Raw genomic sequence first — 25,562 nt, 5'->3', positions numbered from 1 at the left:
GCGTCAGTTTGTCAGTTTGAAGTGATGTACAACAAAATATTCCTATGAAGCTTGATATTTTTTAAAATTTAGCTACAGTTGAAAATATCTCTCTCAGAGGACAGATCAAATAGGGCTAAATGGCAGCGAGTCATGCCTGACTTTACTCTGACCACAAAAATGCAAGAACTACCTCAACCTTTCTCCATGGCTTAGGAGAAGTTTTCCACTGGCACATCCATATGGAAAGGAATGTTCATTTTTTCTGCAGGGAAAGAGGCATGATCCCTAAGGCCGCGTACACACGGGCGGACTGTTCGTCCAACTTTGTCCGCTGAACAGTGTTTCAGCGGACAGTCCGCTCGTGTGTGGGCTTCAGCGGACAGTTTCAGCGGACAGTCTGACGAACAAAGTTTTTCTGAATTTCCGTAAGACTGTCCGCTGAAACTTGGTTTGAGCGGACAGTCCGCTCGTGTGTAGGCTTGTTCGGCAAACGAAGTCTCGCGCATGCTCAGAAAGAATTTACACGGCGAAGGTTGCATTGCAGTGTATCAGACGCCGAATTTCTCGTCCCGTCGTACGTGCCGTTCACGTCATCGCGCAAGTTTTCAGCGGACTGTTCGTTCGTCGTGTGTGGTCAAGTCCGTTCATGCTAATTTTGAACGGACTGTTTGTCAAACTGTTTGACGAACCTAGTTGGGCGGACAGTCCGCCCGTGTGTACGCGGCCTAATTGATTGCAAATATCTAGAAGCAATTATATCACTAGCAATGCTATGGCTGGTTGCATCACTTGCATATATGGCCAGATAGCAAAAGCCCAACAGTATAATACAACTGGATAGCCAGCCATTTTGACAGAATTTACTGTATGTGGCTATTGCCATCATATGCTTGGCTTGTTTGCCAATTGGACAAATTAACAGAATGAATCCCTCAAACTATGGATTGTCTCTCTAATAAACAATTTAAAACTAGAGAATAATTGATAAATGATCTCACTCACCGTTCTCAGTAGCCGTTACAGTAATACTGTGCTCTTTCTTGATCTCTCGGTCTAAGGAAGTACTTGTTCCAATTGTTCCATCTTCAGGGTCAATAGAGAAGAGAGCCTCAGGGTCAGAGAGGGGATCAATAGAGTAACTGAGAGGAAAATAAAGCATTGAGAAGAAATCTATTAAAGAAAGATTCAAAATGTTTTTTTTTTTTATTATTTGGAAACACTGTTGCTGACATAAAACAGGACACGTTTCTATGTTGCTTAAAGGAGAAGTAGGGCCAAAGCTATGGATCACAGGAGTGCAGTTCATTCTGCACGCCTGTGACCCGTTTTCAGCTAACAGCAGGCTAAAGCATGCTGACGTCACTCAGCTAGTCCAGTCATTGGATCAATCCCAACTTTGCAGACAGGATCCACAGAGGAACATAGACTGGCAGCTGGCTCAGCTTCACAGTGAGCCACTGGGAGACATAGCCAGCCCCTCCCGCCCCCTGCACAGCTCAGAGCTCCAGTGAGCGCTGGAGGGACAAAGCAGAGAGCCGGTGACTAGAGAGAGCAGAGAGTATAAAAAAACAGCAAAACTTTATCAAATATTAGGTAGAGTGCAGAGGTATTAGGACACCAGTTAGATGGTTATTGCTGTGAAAGTAAATCACTAATTTTGGGTTGTCCCAAGAACAGGAATAGAGGGAAATCATCCATTGAGAGCACTAGTTCTGGTGACAAGCACAGATTCCCTCACTTTGGAGGGATTTCCTCTCCACTTCATGCTTTGGCTTTGTGATGGAAATGAAATGGAAATTTCACCAATGAGATATAGATGGCAAAAAAAAGAAAACCTGCCGAAAATGAAAAAAAAGCTATGTCTTTAGTTCTACTTTGAAGAGAACAGGTCATAACTGGCAATTGAAGGAATCTGAATATTATTTTTTTTTTTTTTTATAATTAAAACTGTACATGTTCTGGTTTTTGTAGGTTCTTATTTGTCTTTGCGGAAAGAAACTGTTGTCATGGTAAGTAACGATAGTTATACTTTGGTAAATAAGCCTTTGGGCATAAATAAAATACTTTAGACCGTAATGGCTGCTTCCGATTTCAGAGCTGTATAAATTGTATTTAGTATCTACTATATACAGTATGCAGTGCTCTGTTCCGGCAGTGATATAGGGCCTTCCCATCTGTTGCAGGAACAAAATCAAGTTGGGATGAGTGCTGCCTTGTATTTTATCAGTGATTGACTGAGGCATAGACTTTAATGTTATTCACCTGCCTCGCCACATCAGGCAATCAGGGGAAGAATTGTATTTATTGATAAAATACAAAGCCTTCTGTGAATGGCTAAGCAGAGCTCAGCTCAACTTGATTTTGTTGCAGGAACAGGACAGGAAGTCCCTGTACCAATTCAGGAACATTAACCTGTATACTATATGTGCAGTGGGTGCAGCAATTAGTAAAGGGAATTGATTGGGCCAACTTGGGCCAAACAAACTATTTAAAATAACAGAAAACCTGGAGTTAGGCTTTAAAAATAGACCAGTTGCTGGTTCTAGCCAAATTCAAGCTCACTATTCAGTATCGGTTATGTTATCAAATGTATCATCTTGTAGAAATAATTTGAAACAAGTGTTCTCAGATAGCAAAAATGCATATCATCATTGAAGGAATCTTCAATTTTGAGATCTTTTCAATGGCCTAAAGCCACTAAAGACATAGGCATAAGGGCTGCCTATAGATTGGCAGATTTATTTTTCATATCATTATATTTTTATATTCAAACCAACACTCAGATATTGTTGCCATGGCACAAAATACTGTTTTGTGTGATTTATTTTAGCACTCTCCCATTGGTGGTCCCCCTCCTTCAATTCTGCATACAGTATACTGAACCAAAGGGGACTGAATGATCCGATTATTATGTCAGAGCTTTTTTTAAGCTCAAGCAGAAGCCAGCACTTCTGTGTATAGAATACGCAGTTGTCACATCAGTCAAAGTAAAGTCTCTAATGTAAGTTGACTGTAAGACAGCGTAAATAATCAGATTTTAGTATCAGTGAACACATATTAGTGAAGCATTATAGGTGCACAATTTCAGCTCAGGTTAAAACCTGCAAGGTGCTGCAGATGCAAAGCATGCCTAAAGAGACCCTGTCACCAGACCATTCATTTTAGTAAAAAAATCTCCCTGTGAGATTATATGTACAATTCAATTATTTTATGCATTGTATTTACCTATAAAAGCCCTGTGAAGACATTCAAAAGCTCCAAGGCTACTGCTGGGCACCACTATTTGGATAAGATGTCAGCAGCCTCAACAGACTCAGATCTGTCACTCAAATGACACACTGGGGTTGATTTACTAAAACGGCAAAATCTGGTGCAGCTCTGCACAGAAACCAATCGGCTTCCAGCTTTTTTCTTGTCAAATCTTAATTGAACAAGCTGAAATTAGAAGCTGATTGGCTACCATGCACAGCTTCACCAGATTTTGCACTCTTTAGTTTCAGTAAATCAACCCCATTATAGTTTTTCCCCACCGGCTACATAAAAAATATTGCAAGGATGTGAGGGGATGGGCAGAGTTATTAGGCCAGCAAAGGCAGCAATTAAATAGAGGAGAGAGGTTATGATGTGCAAGGAAGGAGGGGGAACGGTGGCTTTGATAGGGTATAGATTTTCCTGGAGTGGTCAAAATGCCCTAGCACATTACAAGTAAATAAAGAAAGTAAAAAAATAGAACGAAAAAAAAAACTACACAAGTAAGCATTTTTCCTGGTGCCTCCGTGGCAGCATACCTTTGACAAGCTCCGTCTTCGCTCCTCCCTCAGGACCAGTGAATATTATAAAAGAAAAGGATTAGGGCACTCCCAGCATTCTCCTTTTTCCCCCTCATACCTCATGGTCAGTGAATGGTGGTCAAAAGTCCCTTACCTCTGCAGTTGGCAGCTTCCAGCTGTGTTCAAACCTCTCCCAGGTGCAGTCCCCATTCTTGGGCAGCTAAATGCGCTAATGAGATAGGGAGTAAATGTAATTTCTTTCTTTTTTTACCCAGGAATACCGTTTCCTTGCTCCAGCTGAAATACCAGTCGCTAACTCCTTTATCTTTCTCTAGCTGCTTTTTCTGTCTGCTGCCTAAAAATAAGCATTACGCCACCCGAACAAGACCCTCTCCAACATTTAAGGTAGGGACCGTCATCCAGGTGAGTAAAAAAAAAGAGATCAATTCTGCTGGTACGTTTATGTATTTCAGCCTTGTATGCCAGAAGAAGTCCAAGCGGTCATCAAGGTGACATGAACAGACCTATGAAGGCCCCAACCAGGGCACACCATCCAGATCAGTATACCATGCAAGCGGCAAGGGTCCATCTGTGAAAATACATAGTTCTTCACATTCACCAACTCCCGAATCCCTAAACGTCGAGCATGCGGGGTAATCTCATTACCAGCCAATTGGTCTGCAAAAGCTGTTTTAGAGTCTATGCAGCAGACAGAGAGTCAGAGGGTTAACAGGTAAGCTGTCCTAATCAAAAGTTGGGCATGGGTTACATAGTGGAACAAGCAACAGCAGTTCCATTGCAGCAATTATCTCAACCTCATCCAGAGAAGTTAACTCTTCCTGCCGAGAGAATCCTCCCACTACGCAGCAAGTATCCCTCCTAGATGGATGATAGTGGGCCATCTGAGGATACCTCAGAAGAGCTCGGTCCTTGGACTCCAATCTTTTCCTAGTTTAGTCCTATGTCCAGGCTGTAAGGCCAGCTATTGGCTGAGAGGAAGCCTATATTATATCTGAGAAGTCAAAGATGTACTTCCCATTTCTAAAGAAGCAGGTTTGCTTCTTTTGGCTGGTACGACTTCAAAATCGAATGACAAGCCATACCCCATTATTATGGTTCATATCTGTGTGACTTTAATTAGCAGCTACATCAAGTCGCAGCGACAGCAAGGTAGTCCCTGCACTATTTTAGTCCCACTTTGATGTGATTTGAGGTCCATAGACCTCAATAATACACAGGCATTGTTTCAAGTCGCTTCGAAATCGCACAACTTTCAGGTTGCAATAGTGGAAACTATTACTCTGATGGATGATGTCAGACATTGTTGAAGAAAAAAAAGAAAAAAATGTTTTTCCTCTCAATTGACTGTCCACCAGAGGTAGATGCAGCAGTGGTTTATATAACAAGGAAGAGAATTTCAGCTCACCAATCAATGATTTAGCCTCAATTGAGGATCCTTTAGACAGATAAATAGTCCCCAACTTAAAGGAGCTTACCAAATGGTGAGTAAACACCTGGAAGTCAGCAATTGCCTTATTATCTTTATCCAAAGCCCTGCGGGCATGGACCTAAAACATGGAAACAGTGATTCATCAAAAATATCCCTAAGAAAAATATAGTCATGGCTCTCAACAGATTTCACCGGTGAGATGGTGATGGATGCAATATCACTACTTGTGCTAGCCATATGGGTATTGTGGTCAGAGCTACGGGCAGCTGACACTGTGTCAAAACAAAATTAGTATAAATACTATTTTATTGATGGTAAATCAATCTTTGAAGAAAGGTTACAGAAAGCCATTTCCCGTGTCACAGGAGGAAAGTCAGACTTGATTCCCCAGAACAGCAAAATTGGACGTACCCGGGGATTCAGGGATGCTTGCTTGCACGCACGCATACTACAACTGTTACAGAAGTTTCTGAGATTTTCGGTCGACCAGGTCCATCTATAAATCCAATCTCCCCTTTGGACCGTTCATTTCCCTCAGAGCCCTCACGAGGGCTCGGATCGCTATCCAAGCTTCTTTATGAGAACTGGATGTCAGTTCTTATCACTAACGAGACAATATCCTCCTTTTATCAAAAGATCCAGAACAGCTAGTGAAACACAGGTGAATGATGAGGCCTACACTATCAAGATATGTTTGGATGGTGAATCATCAAACGAGTTATCTTTTCTCCAGTTTAGGTGCCTTATTCAACACTACAAAAGGGACGGTGTCCCTGCCATCTAAAAAAGAGCGATCATTCAGAAAGTAAGGAGAGTGAGGACATGGTCCTACATAACAGCCTTGAGGTAACTCAACTTAATAGGGATTTTGATCTATTTGTATCCAGATGTTCCCATGGACACATGGATACCTCAGGCACCTTTTTGTCTAGAATTCCTGAAGCAATGGAGTAAACCGTCTATCCTAGTCCATATATCAAACAAGTTTGATGCACACGGGTCTGCACTAGTGGACAAAGAGGGAGATGCCTGTAAAGCCACGTCCATTAAGGTATGTCTTCTGGACCACAGTTACCACAGATGCCTATGCAAAAAGCTAGGAGGCACATTGCAAAAAGATGGTTCAAGAGAGATGGGCGGTCAATGCAGCAGACATCATCGCAAATATCCTGGAAATCCAGGTATCTTTATCTCGCATTGACAGCATTTGCTCTCTCAGATCAATTACAAATCTGTTCTGATTTGGATAGACAATAGAGCTGCAATATCATACATACATCACCAAGGCGGAACCCACAACAGTTCCTTACTAAGGGAAGGGGAGCCCATCTTCATTTGGACAGAGGGGAATCTGAAGTCCTTAGGAGTAGTCTATCTTCTAGCCCACTTAAACACAAATGCCAATCACCTATCCCAAGGATTCCTGGATCCCAACAAATAGTCCCTACAACCAAAGTTATTCAGTTGGATTGTGGGCCAGCGGACCTTTCCTGGACTGCATCCTTTTGCTACAGCAAGCAATACCAAGCTGCAGAGGTTTGTTCTACTACCCCCCTTGGGCAGAAGCGATAGATGCCCTGTCAAGTCCTTGGGCATGCAATCTAATTTTGGCATCTTACCTCAAATTCTTTCGAGACTTGCAATATCAACAATAACGGTGATAACAGTTATGCCATATTTACAGAGAGACCCATGATTCCCTAGGGCAATATATCTTAGTGTCCAACCTCCGGTAAATATTCCTCTGATATCCTTTCTTCTGGCTGGAGGCATCACACCCATCAGAAGCCTCACAGATTGAACCTTCACATTAGAATGTTAGAACACAGAGGCTTTAATCAGTAGAATGTTCCTCCAGAGTTGTTTCAACTCTGCTCAAAGCACAGGAGCCTTCAACGAACAATACATATGACAAGTTTGGAATAAGTTTATATCTTTTGCTAAGGGCAAAACTTCTATCCTGATGTACCCTCCTCCTCCCAACTCTTTGACTTCCTGCAAACAGACCTGATTTAGGATTAGGATTAAGCAATTTAAAGATACAGCTTGTGGCAATCTCTACTGTGACCACAAGAGATGGGCCGAAGATCCTTTTAATAATCAAATTCCTCAAGACAGTCAAGAAGATAAGCCCACCCAATAAAAAAAATATTTTCCTCTTGGGATCTCTCTATCACTCTGGAGCCCTTATCCAAACAATCTTTTTTCAAATAAATCTTTTACTATGCATCATCCCACCCATTTCAGCTAGTTATTTGTCACAGTTATGCTGCCATGGAGGCACCAGGAAAACAGAAATTTGTTTCATACTATTGTAATTTTGTTTTCCTGGGGCCTATCCATGGCAGCATACAATCCCACCCTCGATATGTTATATTACATAGAATGCTGGGAGTGCACTAATCCTTTTCTTTTATAATATTGACTGGTCCTGAGGGAGGAGCCAAGGCGGAGCTTCTCGTGGGTATGCTACCATGGATAGGCACCAGGAAAATAAATTATGGTAAGTATTAACAATTTTCTGTTTTTCTGTGTTTTGGCATGCATTTTTATAGGTTGGTGACAAGGTCTCTTTAAATCAACTCTAGAACCAGGGTTACTTTAATGGTACCTCTACCAGCAGCATATAGATTTCCTCAATTGGCTTGCCTGATGTTCTCTTTTGGCCATTGGAAGCTAAGATTAATTCTTGGCACTTCAGGATACGGAGAGTATGTAACTCACTCCACTTATGTTTATGTGACAGCAATGGTGTGGGGCAGTTCATAGGTTTAGCACCATCTCTGTATAATGGAGGCAAGGAGAAAGTCCTTGGCCATGTGTAAGCTCAAAGGTGTGACTTGGAGCTCATAAAGGGTTTTTGTCTTTGTTTTCAGTAGCCAAATAGAGCTGTAGGTAATGAATAGATATGTAAGCATATGCAACTGGTGAGGCAGCTACTAAAGTAAACCCATGCTTTGTCCAGTCACAGGTTAACTATACAGGTCTTAAAGTATAACTAAAGGCAAAACTTTTTTTGTGTTGGATAGAGTGGAGAGTGATTTGAACGCTTGTCAGTTTTTATTGCTGTCTGTGCCCCTGTAAGAAGATTCACCCTCTCTATTTACCATTATTGTTGAGAGCGAACGTAAAGAAAATCCTAAATTGTGGGTTGCCCCCAAAAAAAAGGTAGGGAGGAAACCTTCCAATGGGGACACTAGTTCTAGTGATCTGGGGGTCCCCAAGGAATTCCCTTCATTTTCAGAGATTTCTTTTCACTTCCTGTTTGGCTATGCTATGGCTAAATCTCTGCAATGGGACACAGATGGTGAAACAAAATCTGACAGGAGTTATAACCCTCCCTTTCTTACAAAAGTTTTGCCTATTGTTCTACTTTAAGTTCAATCAGTCAAGACATGAACAAAAAACCTTGGTCTGTAGAGGTATATTGCTTGTTGCTTATGGCACTAGGTGATCATTTGTACAACAGGCAAGCATGTTATTTTAATGAATAGACTTATCACTTGCTTTTTGGGATCCATGCAAAAGCAACTATTCTAGGGCCATTAATTACAATATTTGATACGTTCCCTAAAGAAGTAGACACTATACTTTAGTTATTAACCAAAAGGGATGCTGGTCAGATTGCAAACTGTATGAACGAGTCTGATACTAAAATTCATTATTTGTACAGTATCATGTGGTCAGTAGGTCATTAGCCTTCATGGATTGCTAAAAATGTCCATGAAGATTACATGTAAGTTTTTTTTTCTTAATATATAAAAATACTTCAGATCTGCTAATGTAATTTAAAACATTGCCAGACATTTGTATAATTTACCTTATAGATCTGCTTTGTAAGTCAGGGTCTCTAGCTTCGACCACCCCTACAAGAGTTCCAGGAGGGAGGTTTTCCTGAACATTTAGGATATATGGGTTTTGGGAGAAATATGGTGGCTCGTTCACATCTCCTACTGTTACTCTTACTGTTGTGACATCTTTAAAAGGTCCACGGCGAATATATTGGGGATCAATAACAGTGTTCATCACTTCCACACGGAATGTGAAGGACCGGCGTGACTCAAAATCTAGAGGCTGGAAAAATGAAAGATGAGACAAAAAAGGATGTCACCGTAGAAAAACTGGATAGTTGGTGATGCAGGTTGGACTATGCACAACACACTTTTTTATGGTATCAATTATTTCGCAGTCCCTTTAGTGCTGCAGATTAAAAAAGTATTAAACCACAAAATAAAAATGTATTACGTATATTGCAGCTTACCAATTCTTAGATGTGGTGGCTGCAACACTCTTGTTTTTTAGTCCTTTTTCCCTTTATTTTCACCTGGTGATCCTTCTAGTAAATCTGTTATTTTTCAACTTCCTTTAGCAGACCATTTGTCCAACAAAAGTAGCATTTAGAAGGTTGAGACAAACCCTTTAACATTAACCTGGGTCCTTAGTTTTTATTCATTTGTTTATAACCTTTATACCAAAAGGAACAAGATAATTATGCTGTAACTGCCTAAAAGGTGTTACCGGTAACTGGAGTTTGGGTTTAACTTGTTAGGCAGGCTATACATTATTCAATTTTTTTCCTTTAGCCATGAAGAAAAGAGGATTGCTCAATTCCCCCATCAACACAGACAGTGTTGGGGGAATTCTTCTCGCTGAGCTATTGTATTCTGACAATGGGAGGTTTCCTAGCTGTCAAAATACAACGATCACTGCCAGCCGATATAACCACTGGCAGTGATCGAATGAATAGATCGACTCAACCAGCCTGGCCATAGATTAATCAAAATTCTGCCAGTTCCTGCTGAGCCAGCCAAATTTTGAACCATCTATGGCCAGATTTAGTCAAGTCCAAAAAAGTATGAGAAAAGAAAATGAATTCAGCCACCACATTTATTGATCAGTAAGCTGCAATATAAAGCATTTTTATTTTAGGTTTCAACTACCACCATTTGTTTAAGAGGCCAGGTAAGCTCAGGCTGGAAGGTGGGGAAAGTTTTCTCTCTGTTTAATGTGGACATTTAAGAAAAAAAAAATCCTACATCCTGATTCATCCAACTGGAAAGCTCATCATTAAATAATAAAGAAAAAAATGCACCTGTGGGGTGTTAGTCTTACCTTTTGTACTCTAAGAATTCCATCTTGACCCACAGCATCTACCATTACACTGAAGGTGTCTCCAGCATCACCATCCAAAATACTATATGACATTTCTGCATTTTCACCAATGTCTGGGTCATATGCTCTCAGTCGGCCAATCAGAGAGCCAGGAACAGTGTCCTCTAACACAGTGAACTGGTACAGGCCTGTGAAAAAAAACCAGATTGAATCTTTTCATGCCTCAATCCTTAATTTTAATCATTATTGCTCCTAATGTCTATTTAATCATCTGGTAACCCAGTATATTTCAAAGAATTTCAAAAAGTAATGCTGTAACTAAGGAAACTAGCCAAAATGATCATATCTATGACCTCCATAAGAGCCCTTTCACACTGCCAGTGCCGGGGCATCAGTGGTAAAGCGCCACTAGTTTTAGCAGCGATTTACTGTGGTTTTTGCTGCGCTTTTCAGTCACTAGCAGGGCACTTTTAACCCCCGCTATCAGCCAAATAAAGGGTTAAAAGCGACCCCAAATCATCACTGCCAAGGCGCTTTGCAGGTGCTGCCCTTTGATTTCAATGGACAGGGGCGTTTTAGGAGCGGTGTATACACCACTCCTAAAGAGCCTCAAAGAAGCTGCTTGCAGGACTTTGTTTGAGTCCTGCCAGTGCACCGCTCCAGTGTGAAAGCACTAGGGCTTTCACACTGGGATTGCAGACATGGCTTTTTTGAAGAGCTTTACAGGTGCTATTATTTATGAAAAGTGTGAAAGGGGTCTTAGTATTCAGCATATTTAGGATGTTTTTGACACAGTTCTTAAAATGTAACATCATGCTAGACTAAGTAGGAAAGTTGGCTGAAGCATTTAAAGTCTAATGCCGCGTACACACGACCGGACTTTTCGACAGCAAAGGTCCGACGGAACGAATCCGTCCAACAATTCGATCGCGTGTGGGCTCCATCGGACCTTTGCTGTCCAAAAATCTGATGGACTTTAGAAATAGAACATGTTTCAAATTTTTATGCCGGAACTCTGCCGGACCCAGTTCCTATGGAGAAATCCGCTCGTGTGTATGCTAGTCCGACGGCCAAAAATCGACGCTAGGGCAGCTATTGTCTACTGGCTATGAACTTCCTTATTCTAGTCCGGTTGTACGTCATCACGTTCGAATCCGTCTGACTTTGGTGTGATTGTGTGTGGCCAAGACCGTTCATTCAGAAAGTCTGTTGGAACTCCGCCGAAAGTCCGTCGGGAAGACCGTTGGACCTAGTCCATTCATGTCGTGTGTACGTGGCATAAGTTCACCTTTTCAGGCAGAGTTTCACTTTTTATAATAAATAGAAGCCTTTTCTAATGTCTTTTCTACCCAAGCCATCCCAGTGTGCTTATCTATAACTTACTTAGCCCATGGCAGCTGTGAATCTTCACCCCACATGCATCGAAATAGCTCACGGGACACTCTGGCTTGTTGCGGTTTGCATGTTTTTTACTGCACATTTTGCCACGTTTGTTGCGTGTTTTATACTTGGCAAAATGCTTGTTTGATTTCGCATTTGAGGTGTCATTAACAATTAAAAGCACACTATATAATCTGATTGTGCAGTTTCTGTACAATCTCCTTTAGATTTACCAAGACTTTATATTAGGAAAACACACCTATCTATCCAATCACTCTGTATCCAATCAGGCAGGTCTTTGCACTACATAGTTGATGGTAGATCTAAAGGAGCTTGTACAATCATTTTGTATAGTGTATGGTGAGCTTTACAGACTTCCAGGGACACACTTCTCCTGTTTTCAGTACTACAGCTCTGCTCCACATAAGCTGTTATGTGATTGCTCAGCTCCTGCACAATCTGTCAAATGAACGATCTATGCAAAAATGAAAGTAAGGTACAAAATGATTGATTAACAGAAGAAAACACTGGGTATGTATTGAGGAAAATCGATGCTCACTGACAATGTCTGCATGTAGCTGCAGAGGTGGGTGGGAGCAATCTCCTAGAGAGGGAGGACATGTGCAGGGTGTGTGATAGTGAGGTCAGCTGCTAAACGACTTCCTTTTAACAGTTTTCGTGTTCCAAAAGACTAATAACAGGAACTAATGGAGGAGCTTTCTATAGGACAGTGATGGCGAACCTTGGCACCCCAGATATTTTGGAAGTACATTTCCCATGATGCTCAACTACACTGCAGGGTGCATGAGCATCATGGGAAATGTAGTTCCAAAACATCTGGGGTGCCAAGGTTCGCCATCACTGCTATAGGAGATACTGAAGGCTGAGGTGATGTCTGCTTTAGAAAATAGAGAAAGATTTTTATTTTCTGCAGCAGAGGTACATTTATGGTATATTGGTACATAGAGAAGCTGGCATTTATAAAAAAAAAAAAAAAGGTGAACTTGTAAGATACAATATGTCAACCTACATTAGTACGTGGTTGAATTTATTCAAAATCTCCAGTGGCAGACATATTTGTGTTGACTGTGCAGCTGCACAAGAGACTTTGGGGCCCATTTATAATAGATGTGGCACAGATGGGTGTTGAGAGCCCTCCCACTTGGAAATAGCTCTCTTCTGTTTAGCTGTCAGTAAAGTATTTTTTACTTGAACACTAGATAAATTGAAAGCTCACATAACTGGACTATCACATTAGACTTCTGGTAAGTACCACTAAAGACCATGTTATAAATTGAGGCTACCTTTAACCCTTGACTTATTGTGAACCAAGCGCGGGATATGCATGTATTGAAGAGTACTTTCTTGGCCTATTAAGACAGGACCTTCTGGGACTGAGCTGTCATCAACAAATAGCAAGATTTACATTTGTCATAATTTCCAGATGGCCAGTCCATGCCCACAGGCATATTGTTTCTTAATTGTATAATTTAAACTTAAATCAAAGAGTTGCAAAAAGCACCAAAACAGGATGGAACTGTGGGGGCCTAACGTAGTGCAGTGCCACATCCTAAATGTTAATTGATTAAATAAAGAAAGTTGAAAAATTTACTTTTCAGGCACCAATCATAGAAAAATAAACAATAACTTTTTATTAGCAATTAATACATAGAGATAAAAGACATTGTAAATACTGCTAACCAATAGCAACTAAACCTCTCTAATGTGGATCATGAGTGTCAAAACCATGCCATGTGGGACATGTATGACTATAATAAGAGATACCATTCAAGTAAGCTCTACATGTTTCGCGAAAATTGCTTCTTCAGGAGCTTGACAAGCATTCTAAGGAGAGAAAGAGGCAATCAATAAATGTAGCAATTATTGTAATGTGTAACATAAAAAGTAAGTCTCAAAAAATGCATAAAACCACAAAAACGCACCCAAGGGCGACCGAACCAAGGCATGCAATGTGCGTATTAGGCAACATGTGGGGACGTGCCAGGTAAAAAACAATATATGTGCGTCTGTATATAAACATCAAAAGGAAAAAGTGACACAAGTATAAGGCAACCAACACCACAACATAATATTGTGCAAAAAGCACAGTAAGCCTATCTGGGCATACCTTAGCATAACATGAAAGTTGTATAAAATGGATGAAGCTGAGATCTTAAGTTTTTGCTTTTATAGCGATAGCAGAAAGTTACCTTAAAAAACACACATTACACGCACACGCACACACATATATATGTATGTATATTTATATATGGCCATCCACAACATCGCCCCCATCTACATCACCAACCTCATCTGCAGATATCACCAAAATCATCCTCCCAGGACCTCCTGCTCTCTAGCTCCCTTGTTGCCTTGCATGTCCCTCGCATGCTCGCCTTCAGGACTTCTACAGAGCCTTTCCCATCCTCTGGAATTCCCTGCCCTGGTATATCTGATAAGCCTCGAACCTGTCCCCCTTTAGGAGATCCCTGAAAACTCACTTATTCAGGGAAGCCTATACCACACCCACCTTACAACCCCATCAAATCCTGCCCCATATCTATTACCTTTTGTACCACCACCCCCTCCCTTTAGACTGTAAGCTCTATGAGCAGGGCCCTCCTGTATCTTCTGCATTGAACTGTACTGTAAGTGCTCTATATTGTAAAGCATTGTTGGCGCTATATATATCATGAATAATAATAATAATAATAAAAATAGAGAGAGAGAGAGAGAGAGAGAGCATTAAGAATAGCTCCATAAACTGGCTCAAAAAGGTGAAAACTAAAAAAGATATTATCATTAGTCTCACTTGGTACTCGTAGTTCATGTAAATAAAAGATGCCAGGGCCAGGAAATTAGACCAACATTGAACCCAAAGAAACTAACACCATAAGGGAACAAAATAGACTATGTTGCCGTACCAGCACAAAAAGCCAAGACAGAACTTCAAATCCACACCATCTAGAAAAGTAACAACAACCACTAAGTACTTCAAAAGTCAAAGGAAAATGTGAGCAAACACAAGTACATACCAGGCCAGGTAAGACTGAAGGATACAAATGGATTCAAAATGGGATCAGCTTTTGGGGTGGTTGCCATGATGTAAGGCTAGCCTTATATGCATATCCCAATGAGGTGTGCAGTGGGGCTTCCGCATCACCTGACTCGGCCAGATAGGGGTGCACACGCAACTCGCACATGCGCAGACCAAAATGACACACAAGATCCATTGGGGGAGCGTCCCAGTGGAAGCCAGAGAGCTGAGAGCTCCCCCCAGTAAAACCACCATCAATAACAGTGCACCGACGTGTGCACTGTAAAGGTAGGGATGGAACAGACCTATGCTGCAGTGCTAGATGAGATAGCAGCCAACATGGGTAATAACTGAAGGGAGAAAACAAGTCTGAGGCCCACAATGCTGCAGAGCCGTTGCAATGATATGACAAGACTGCGGCTTACTGGCCGCACATATGACCCACAACGCCACATACCATGCAAAGCCAGCCCATCAGTGCAATCTCGCAGTCCCACGCATTGTCAAGACTGATAAGCTACAACAGTTTAAAAAGGTAGAAAATATATAAGTAATGAAATTTCACATGTAAACAGTATAGGTAGACTAAATATAAACGAACATATGGAATAACATTTGAACATTGAATGTACATAAGCAAGGGGTGCCACAGGCAGATAATCATTATTACATTAATTGTGGCATAAGACAGAAACGGATACCACTACAATAACAGAAATGCATCAAAAGAAAATAGTCAAAAAATATAAAAAAAATATGTATGAGGCAACAGCACAGAAGGGTATACAATACAGAGAGAAAAGACCATAAAAAGGGAGCAATCAATGTATATTGATAAGGATACCAAATGTCTTTACAGGAATTACTTATAAGTGCGTTTTTGTGTTGTTTCATGCATTTTTTGAGACTTCCTATTTCTGTTACACATTACTATAATTGCTACAATTATTGACTGCCTCTTTCTCTCTTAGAATGCTTATCAAGCTCCTGCAGAAACAATTTTTGTGAAACATGTAGAGCTTGGTATCTCTTATTATAGTCATACATGTCCCACATTTTGACACTCATGATCCACATTGGAGAGGTTTAGTTGCTATTTCAATTAGTTTGCAGTATTTTAAATGTCTTTTATCTATATGTATTAATTATTAATAAAAAGTTATTGCTTATTTTTCTATGCTTGGAAAGTCAATTTTTTCAACTTTCTCTATTTAATCAATTATAATTTAAACTTGTATATGTATAAATAAAATAGAATTAGGAAAAAAAATCCCAGGCTGGTTTGTTATAGCAAGGTTTAATGGGTTGGAATTTACAACAGAAAGCACAAACACAGCAGCTAAGCTTAAGATAAAGTGCTTTAATTCCTTTTATTGGCATAATCAGAGCTACTTCAGCCACTGGCTAAGTCAGACTAGTCAGGATGTACACAAGGAAAAAACTGCCTATAAGGTTTTGGTATTACATATGATAAGTTTCAAAGCTGGAACTCAAAGTAAAAACATTTTTTTGAAGTAAGCTTTGTGTGCTGTCACAACCATATGTACTGTATATGGTTTCAGCTGCCATGCTTCGAGTGCTGACTAGGGAAGATATCAGATTGGTCATTAAGGGCAACACCTCTGCTTGTCCTTTCTGCTAAGGTTTCATAAAGTTATACATTCATAATTCACATAATATGAAATAAAAATACATGATGGCATAAAAATACTTACTTTGGGGATATGCAATTAATGGTCAAGATTGTGTTTTGTTTTGCTCATTTTCTTGTATTATTACTTTACCATGCAGCATTATTGTATTTTGAATGCCTATTATTTTCAATAAAATAATTTGCAAGAAAAAAAAAAAAATACTTACTTTGGGGAAATTTGGGTGGATTGTCATTTACATCTGTTAAGGTGACTGTAACTGTGGTGGAGCCCGAGAGACCTCCTACATGGCCTCCCATATCCTTAGCCTGGATGACAACAAGGAATTCATCTTGGGTCTCACGGTCCATATTTGGGATAGCAGTGCGGATCACACCTGGAGAAACAGGCATGATTTAACAGATATTACGATGTCTGAAAAACTAACAACAACCAAAACCCTTTTTAAAGACTTTAGAAGAGTAAATACTTTTCCCAAGTTTTTATTGCATTACATGACCCTTCTGGAGAGATTTCACCTCACTTCCTGTGCCTGTGAAAATAACACAAGAAATCAGGGGAACAGTTGTCACCAACCCAGGAAGACACAGACAGTAACAATAACCACGAAATAATCCTTCTGGACAGAAAGCGATAGGGTTGCACACCGCAGAAAAATCAACACAAATTTGCTTGGAGTTGGGCTTTAGGGTGGAAAAGAAAAAAACACAGCAATAACATACTGTACAAAGCAGCTTTATATATATATATATATATATATATATATATATATATATATATATATATATATATGTGTGTGTGTTATTGCTTTGTTTTTTTCTTTTCTAACCTGAAGCCCAACTCAAGGCAAATTATTTTAATTTTTTTTAATTTTGGAAAGACGGGGATATTCGTTATATCTATATAACAAATAAATGGATGGGTTACCTTCCTTTCTTTCTTTTTTGTTATATAAATTTTATTTATTTTTTTTACAGGAAAACATATATTATCATATGGTAACATATAAGATTGCATTAGACAATATTTAAACAAAAATTAATCATTTCAACCAACATTCAGCCTATCTTAGCCAGTTTCTTTACCAAGTATTTCTTGATTCCATCTATTTATCACAGTGTTTTTTGCCAACAGTTTTCAAATAAGATTCGCCCATTGGCAATGGTATCAAACAAGATTCACTCATCAGAATTAGCATCAAACAAGATTCAACCATTTGAATATTTCATCAAATAAGATTCACCCAATATCCTGTTTATTATTCAGTGAATGTAACTTCCTTCTGAATTTCACAAAGCATTCACCTATTTTTCACCTTATTCAACCTGTTCCTTGATTGGAAGTAGGGAATGTGTATTTAAAAATGCTTCTTTTCTTTGGAGCTGTATTTTTTCATTGCTTATGGAGAATGCTGAACTTGTGTTTCTAAAGAAAAAAAAAACATCTCCCCGCTCCTAGAATGAATGAGCCCCCCATGACAGTCATGTTGGTCTTGTACCCTCATATTAACAGAGCTACTCCAATGATATGCTGATAGTGGCCCATATGCCCTTCAACATTTGGGGGGTGCTTCTTCCGAAAACTGAGGGTCCAGGAGGGGGTATTGGTGAACAGAAGGCCCATGTTCCACCTATATGCTACCTTCATAGGGGGTCAAGTAGACGGTCAGCTTGTCCATATTGAATTGGTTTTAGGGGTCCCTTGGATCTCTAACCAGTTCACTAGTGTTTGCAAGTAAGTGAAAATTGTAAAAAAAAAAAAAAAAAAGATACCACACACAAACTTCCATTATTCCCTTTTTAAAACTTTTTAAAACAAATATTTCCATGAGCACATAAAACTTTAGCTATGCCCCTGGGCACATAATACCGTGCCTAGCATGGGTGTCAGCATAGGAGAGGCGCTGCATGCTTGCAGCTCTCTTGCTATGGCAATATTAACCTACATGCATTTTTTTGAAAATGTTTATTTCTTTTAAATATTAATTAACCCTCTTAGTGTTAAAGCACTACACATCCCTCACCATTTCAGCACCATGGAAAGCATGTAGGCAATGGAATGAAAGAAAATTCCTATTAACAAGATTCATTCCTTCAAAGACCTGTGCATAAGTGAAAAATAACTGCTACTGTACTACCAAGATTCATCTTAGCAAGATCTGATCTAACAAGATTTTCCCAGTGAATACATAATACAAAGGACTAATCCTGAGAGGAAATGCTTGGGTGAATCCTATCAGATCTAATTTTATAATTAATAAGCTTGTACCAGAATATAATTTAGTTGTGCGTAGAATGCAGTATTGAAACAAATTAACACTAAATTGCATACAGAATAGTGCATGTTTTTTTCATATTATGCTATACAAGCATGGTAAATCCAGTACGATCATTATAAAAGAGTACCAAATAAGGACAATAATTGTTCAAATTAAATTTAAGAAATACTTAAACACCATAAAAGTTAAGAGTAATACGCCTGGCAAGAATAATAAATTAGGCATATGGTAATTATTTTATACCAGTGTATCTGGGGTATCGCACCACCTCCCCCTCACTTTCAGAAATGTATTTGAACATCTTATGTTTTTAAATTGTATCTCCTCATTAGGCAGTATGCTATTAATTAGACTTTTCCATAGCTTAAGAGAACTGGATATCAGATTAATATGATGTAATGCAATGTACTTCCTCGCTATGAATGTGTCCCTTTTAAGTGTACCCTGGTGTGATGTTGCCAAGTTTGCAAAGACAAAAGCAAGAGCAGGCTTGGAAACTTGAATACCACTCTTGAATTTATAAGCTAATAAATGGATACTAGCATCTAATAATCTGAATATTTCTGAAAATTATAGTAAAGCATTTTCCATCTGAAAAATGTTTTACTGGTGGACATACACTTTGATGAATTAATAAATACCTCTGAAATATTAACTATATTAGTCACACAAGCATATTCACTGAAAGGTACCTGTTTGTGGATCCACAGAGAAGTATGGCTGCCCTTCCAGCACAGTGTACACAAGTCTGGCACTGTTGCCATATGTTGGGTCATCAGCATCGCTGGCTGTCACTTGGATCACGGAGGTCCCTGTGAGATTCAGTTTGATTAATTTTTATCAGCAAGCTTCACTTACATAAACATGCATCTACAGTAGTAGTATCCAAATATCAGTACATCATTTCCTATTGTACAGTACAGTCATGGCCACAAATATTGGCACCCCTGCATTTCTGTCAGATAATGCACCACTTTACCTATAAAATTGTTGCCATAAATGGACTGGACAAAATTATTGGCATCCTCAATTTAATATTTGTTAGCACACCCCTTAGAAGCAATAACCAAAATGAATCGCTTCCTGTAACCATCATTACATCCTTACATATCTCTAATGGAATTTTGGACCACTCTTCTGTTGTCAGTTGCTTCAGGGCTCTCAGATTGGAAGGGTTTCTTTTCCAAATTGCTGTTCTGAGATCTCTCCACAGGTGCTCTAATTGCATTTAGGTCTGGACTCTTTGCTGGCCAGTTCAGTACTCTCCAGCGCTTTGTCTTAAACCATTTCTGGGTTGTTTTTGACATGTGCTTTGGGGATGTAGGACTCATGACCTCTGACAATGCCCCATACTTTCTGACACTGGGCCCTACATTGCACCCAAAAATTCTTTGGTAGTCTTCAGATTTCATAATACCATGCACACAGTCAAGATATCCAGTGCCTAAAGCAGCAAAGCATCCCCAAAACATCATTGAACCTCTACCATGCTTGACTGTAGGGACTGTATTCTCTTCTTTAAAGGTCTCATTTCTTTTTCTAAAAACAGTAGAATGATGGGCTTTGACAAAAAGCTGTAATTTTTGTTTTGTCTGTCCATAGCACATTCTCCCAAAAGGTCTTTGGCTTCCTCAGGTAAGCTTTGGCAAACTCCAATCTGGCTTTTTGATGTTTCTGTGTTAGCAGTGGGGTCCTCCTGGGTCCCCTACTACAGTGTTCCTTTTGATTCAGATGGCGTCGTATACACAGTTATACCCTGTGCCTGAAGGTCAGCTTTAAGTTGTCTTGAAGTTGATTAAAGTTCTTTATCCACCATTCGAACAATCCTTTGTTGCAATCTTTGATCAATTTTTCTCTTTTGTCCATGTCCAGGGAGATTAGTTACAGTGCAACAGGCTGTAAACTTCTTGACAATGTTGCGCACAGTGGACACAGGAACATTAAGGTCTCTGAAGATGGACTTGTAACCTTGAGATTGTCCATGCTTTTCCACAATTTTTGCTCTCAAACCTTTAGACAATTATTTGCTGCTCTTTCTCTTCTCTATGCTCCGTGTGACACACAATGGAAAGGTTGAGTCAATTTTTCACCATTTTAACTGGTTGTCAGTGTGATTTCTATATTGTCAGCACCTGTTAACTGAAACAGGTGAGTTTAATTACAAATTACAGGCACATCACAAACTTGGAATGCAGTTATTTCTTACAATTTCTGTGCATTTTGGAGTTTTGCGTGGAATGTGTCAGATTTGGCTTTTTTTCTCCACTTTTTTTTGAGTCATACCAATATAAATAAAATAAATAAACATGAGAATGCCTAAACATTTGTAATTGCAACAGTTTTCTGGGCAAATTAGTGCATTATCTGATGAGAATGCAGCGGTGCTAATATTTTTGGCCATAACTGTATATACTGTATCATCCACTGCGACTTTTTCATAATAACTGGATTTGATTAAAAAAAACTGGAGGAAAGAAACTTGTCTGTCTTACCCTCAGTAGTCAGTAAATCTTAAGGTGTTTGTTTTTCTAGTTATTACCAGGGTGCCTACGGGCTCCCCCATAACAATTACACAGTCTGTGTTTTCAAGCAATATGGAAACTTAGGTTGCCATAAGCAACATGTAAAATTTTCTATCTGCCTTTTTGCTATGACTGGTAATCATAGTTTCTATTTAGTGATTCCCTACTGGTACCCTAAGCAGTATGTGGAAAAGAAAGACAAAAAAAAAAAGAAATTGGGAAAAGGTCAACACCTTCTTAGCCAGAGTGTTCCATCATACCATAAAAGACAAGAAAAAAGTAATTTTGGTTAAACTGAAGTGTCCGCATTGGAAGATTTTCATGTTGCCATGACAATTCAAAATGCTGCCTTTTCCCTCATTTTCTATTTCGTTGACATTAGTAACCAGGACAAGTAGAGAGTGCAAATCCCTCCAGTTTAGAAATAGACAGCAAGAAAAATGTTTTAGAGTTTCTAACACCTGACAAAAATATTTTAGCTTTAGAAAGATTTAAGGGCAGAATCATTCTAGGCTGGAAATACACTGTAGCTTTTCATATGAATGTTCTTACAAAAAAAATTCACCAGTGCATTCGATAATGCCATCAGAGAGTTGACATAAGTACTTCAATTTTGATTCTTCACATTTTGGAAAGAATGCAATTTCCCAAAGAAAAATCATTATACACTGTTAGAAAGGCATTCGTTAAAGAAAAAATTTCCATTCCTGATCCTTCGAATTTTATTGTCACTGCAGTTGAAAATGAAAGTCAACTTAACCCCACTTACCATTAAAAAATTGAACGAATTCTTCAAAAAAAATTTTTTTAAACAAAATTCTGATAGTGTTTGGCCAGCTTTAGAGTTAATTTGCTGTAATTGCAAAATAAAATGCTGATATATTTGTGGAAAACACAATATCTCCTGCGTTTGGGAAAGTGCACGCTTCAGATGAGTAGGATATATCTCCATCCTGGTTCTATATGGATAAGTAAGATCTTGCTGCCCTCATAGACCGGGGAAGTCTGGAGCAATGAAACCACACAAAAGAAACAAAGGGCGCACCGACCTAATACATTATCTCAAGAGCAAATGTTTATTATAGGAAAAAGTGGTAAGAATTATACTCACAAAATGGCTATTGTATAAAAGTTCATCACATAATCCAATATAATTCAATCCATAATTCATCAACTCATGTGACAGAGGAAGAGGCTAGTCCTCGAAACGTGTCAGCCTATTGGATCTTCATCTTCTGTCATATGAGTTGATGAATTATGGATTGAACCATAATGGATTATGTGATGAGCTTTTATACAATAGCCATTTTGTGAGTATAATATTTACCACTTTTTACTATAATATATATCTGGTCTTAGAATAAGGTCAGTGCACCCTTTGTTTATTTTGTGTAATATATTTGTGGATTTGAGCATCCTCAACAATGAAAACGTTTAACCAATCGCTGCAACTGCCATTTTATGCAATTGTTGTACAATTGCTTCTATAACCTCACAAGTGATCTGGAAATTTTGCATTCACATCTTGGCCATAGTAGTTGTAACAAACCTGTATAATCCATTTGTGTTACTATACCAGGGCACCAAATAAAAGATCTTTCCAGTTATTCTATAACAAAATGTAAGCTCAAATGTGTTTTGTCCTGTTTCAGTTTAATCATCTCTTCCTACCCTCATTGGACTTTAGTTGTCAACACAGTTTGCAGATCTCTTTTATCTGTTATCTAAAATCAACAGTTCTGCACTAAATGTTGTGTGAATTCATTGCCCCTTCTCTCTAGCAAACTGTCACTTTCATAGAATGAGTAATTATCACTGGCACATCTGCAATGTGAAGACATAAATCTCTGGCTTCTAATATCTCCATTGCTCAATACATGTCTCAACATAAAGACCTCAGATTCCCCCCTCACCTACGTTGGACATCTCTGGCACAGAGGCCCGGTAGGGAGGGTGCAGGAAAACAGGGGGGTTGTCATTAATGTCTTGCACCTTGATGATGAACTGAGAGGGGGGCTCAAGTGGTCGGAGGGTAACCTTGTCCACAGCTTGTGCCAGTAGAATATATTCCTCCTTTTCTTCCCGATCCAAGGACTTAGTTACATGGATATTGCCAGTTTTGTCATCAATAACAAACACAGAACCAGCTCCCTCTCCAGTCAGGATATATTTGGCTCGTCCTTCCCCTCGATCAATATCCGTGTGAAGCTGTAAAGCCATAATATAAGTTACATAAAGCTGTTATCAAAGTAATAAGCTCAGCAAGCTTTAGTAGCAAACTATTAAGCAAATATAGTTGTGCAGTAATCCATATCAACCAATCATAACCCAGCTTTCAGTAGTTTAAAGCAGGTCTAGAGTAAAAATATCCTGCCCACTCTGACAAGGCACGATATACCTTGGCAGCATAAACAGCTTCTCTGCTATGCCTTGGCACTTAGTCACATGGCCAAAGATGACGTTAATTCAATAAACATCTCTGCCTCTACTTTGATCTTATTTAATAGTGAGCACAAGATTGTTGCCTTGGCAATAAAGTGATTGTAAACCTCTGAAATGAAAAATTAACAAAGCATATCCTTCTATAGTGTGTACACGCTTCAATCAAAAACACTTAGCGTGAGTTCTGTCTCCTTTCTCACTTCTCTGCTAGCTACCTGAGTCACCTCTGATATTCTATGCCATGGGTGCTTAAACTGTGGCCCTCCAGCTGACAGTTATAAACATGACGCTAAAAGGCAGAGGCATGATGGGAATTGTAGTCCCACAACAGCTAGAGGGTCACAGGTTGAGCACACATGGTCTATGCTGATACTAGACCATCCCAGAGACAGCCCTGTCCCTCCCCCAGTACAAAGTGGGTGACGGACAGCCTTAGCTGTGTATGTTTCCCTTTGTAGAGGAAAGAGGTGTGTTCTATCTCTCTCCACTCAGGTCTCAGATTACACTCAGATTTCTACTGTGCAGTGTGTGACCTCAGTACCCCATCCCCTTCCTTCTGAAGCAGAGAAAGGCAGTGTAAACTGGGCAATTCGAACTGCTGTAGAGGAGAAAAGGCTGTAGATAAAAGGTACAACCTATGTAGGAGTATTTGCTTCATCTCTGTGTATCACCAGAATTCAGTGGGTATATGTAAGGATTTACAGCCACTTTAAAACACGGGGTAGTTTTTGACTGTAGGTTTATTTAAAGTAATCATACCTTCCTAATAACTTAATAACTTGTTTCGATTAAAATCTAAAATTGTCTCTTTGCAAGATCTCGACAGTTTAGTAATGATTTTATATTATCTATATAAATGATCTGAATTAAGAAAATTTCTTTGTAAGTATTAGTCAACACACACCCATTGGGAGATGTTTTTTCTCTACACACAAATACTGTATGCCAAAAATGTATAAGTGACAACTAAAAATTGTTAATTTGGTGAAAAAAATAAAAATAAAAGGAATTTCACGAATGTGTAGCTAAATGAAACAGTTGTACCTGCTGTTTGCAAAGATTCTAACACATTGGGGGGGGGGGGGGGTTCTGTAGCACCATGTTTGGCACCTTATAGCAAACTCCTCTTTATGCAAGGAATAGAGCGAATGGTTCAAAGTTCTGTTTTGAATTGTTGCAGTATCTTTTGGTGCGATATAAATGAATAAAATAAATACAAGTAAATAAGATTTCTTTTGATTAGCTGCTATGGGTTATTACACTTTGCACATTGCATTATTAAATAAAGGCCTATGTTTTATTCAGATCTAATCCCTAATGATTGTATCTTGTTTACATTATACTGTTCTTTGCAATCACAGCTTTATTTTTTTTCCTGTATGCTACCAAACTATTACTGAACCGTTTACAAGCCGCAAATTTCATTTAGACATAAGCCTGCCCAACTGGAGCTTGTAATCTAATTTTCCTTCCACAAAAGTACAAAGACACAGCCTGGCGCCCATTTAGTCAGAAGCCAATTAACCTACCAGTAGTTCTTTGGCCTGTAGAAGAAAGCTAAAGTACCTGGAAAAACCTGCACCTACGTAGAACATATGAGCAAGATCTGATATATTCATTGTAATGTAGGGAATACATAAAGATACCTAAAGATTCAATTTGTTATCTATCACTTCATCATTTAGGAGGGCTGTGAAGCTGGCCCTACACTAAAAGATTATTTTGTTTTGTCTGCAGGCTGTATGCAAAAAATCTAACAGATTCCTCCATCTACCCTAAACAGAGTACTGTGGTCCATGTATTCTGATGGCCAGGACAAGCAGCTGTCAGAATAGGGTGGGCACTGTCAAACAGTAACTACAGCTGATTGGCCACAGTCAATGCTTGGCCATGAATAATCCACCTAGCTCTGTTGATTTTTGTATCAAAGGATATCA

At 39.2% G+C, this 25,562-nt stretch overlaps 1 protein-coding gene across 5 annotated transcripts in view; it reads right to left on the bottom strand.

Annotated features, from left to right (window-relative positions):
• The window catches only part of CDH24 (cadherin 24), a 143,571-nt gene that overhangs the window by 14,283 nt on the left and 103,726 nt on the right, over nt 1–25,562 (bottom strand). For all 5 annotated transcript variants that reach the window (XM_077468895.1, XM_077468875.1, XM_077468857.1 and 2 more), the window contains 6 exons: nt 23,097–23,391; nt 19,354–19,473; nt 16,592–16,759; nt 10,315–10,502; nt 9,023–9,276; nt 985–1,121 (listed from right to left, as the gene is read on the bottom strand). In XM_077468895.1, coding sequence (XP_077325021.1) covers nt 985–1,121; nt 9,023–9,276; nt 10,315–10,502; nt 16,592–16,759; nt 19,354–19,473; nt 23,097–23,391 — 1,162 coding nt within the window. The remainder of the gene's footprint in view (nt 1–984; nt 1,122–9,022; nt 9,277–10,314; nt 10,503–16,591; nt 16,760–19,353; nt 19,474–23,096; nt 23,392–25,562) is intronic.

This window comes from Lithobates pipiens, unplaced genomic scaffold, assembly GCF_037356315.1.
Source record: "Lithobates pipiens isolate NorthernLeopardFrog02 unplaced genomic scaffold, aLitPip1_a1.2 Scaffold_11, whole genome shotgun sequence".
Taxonomy (NCBI): Eukaryota; Metazoa; Chordata; class Amphibia; order Anura; family Ranidae; genus Lithobates; species Lithobates pipiens.
This window is presented reverse-complemented; position numbering and strand designations above follow the sequence as displayed.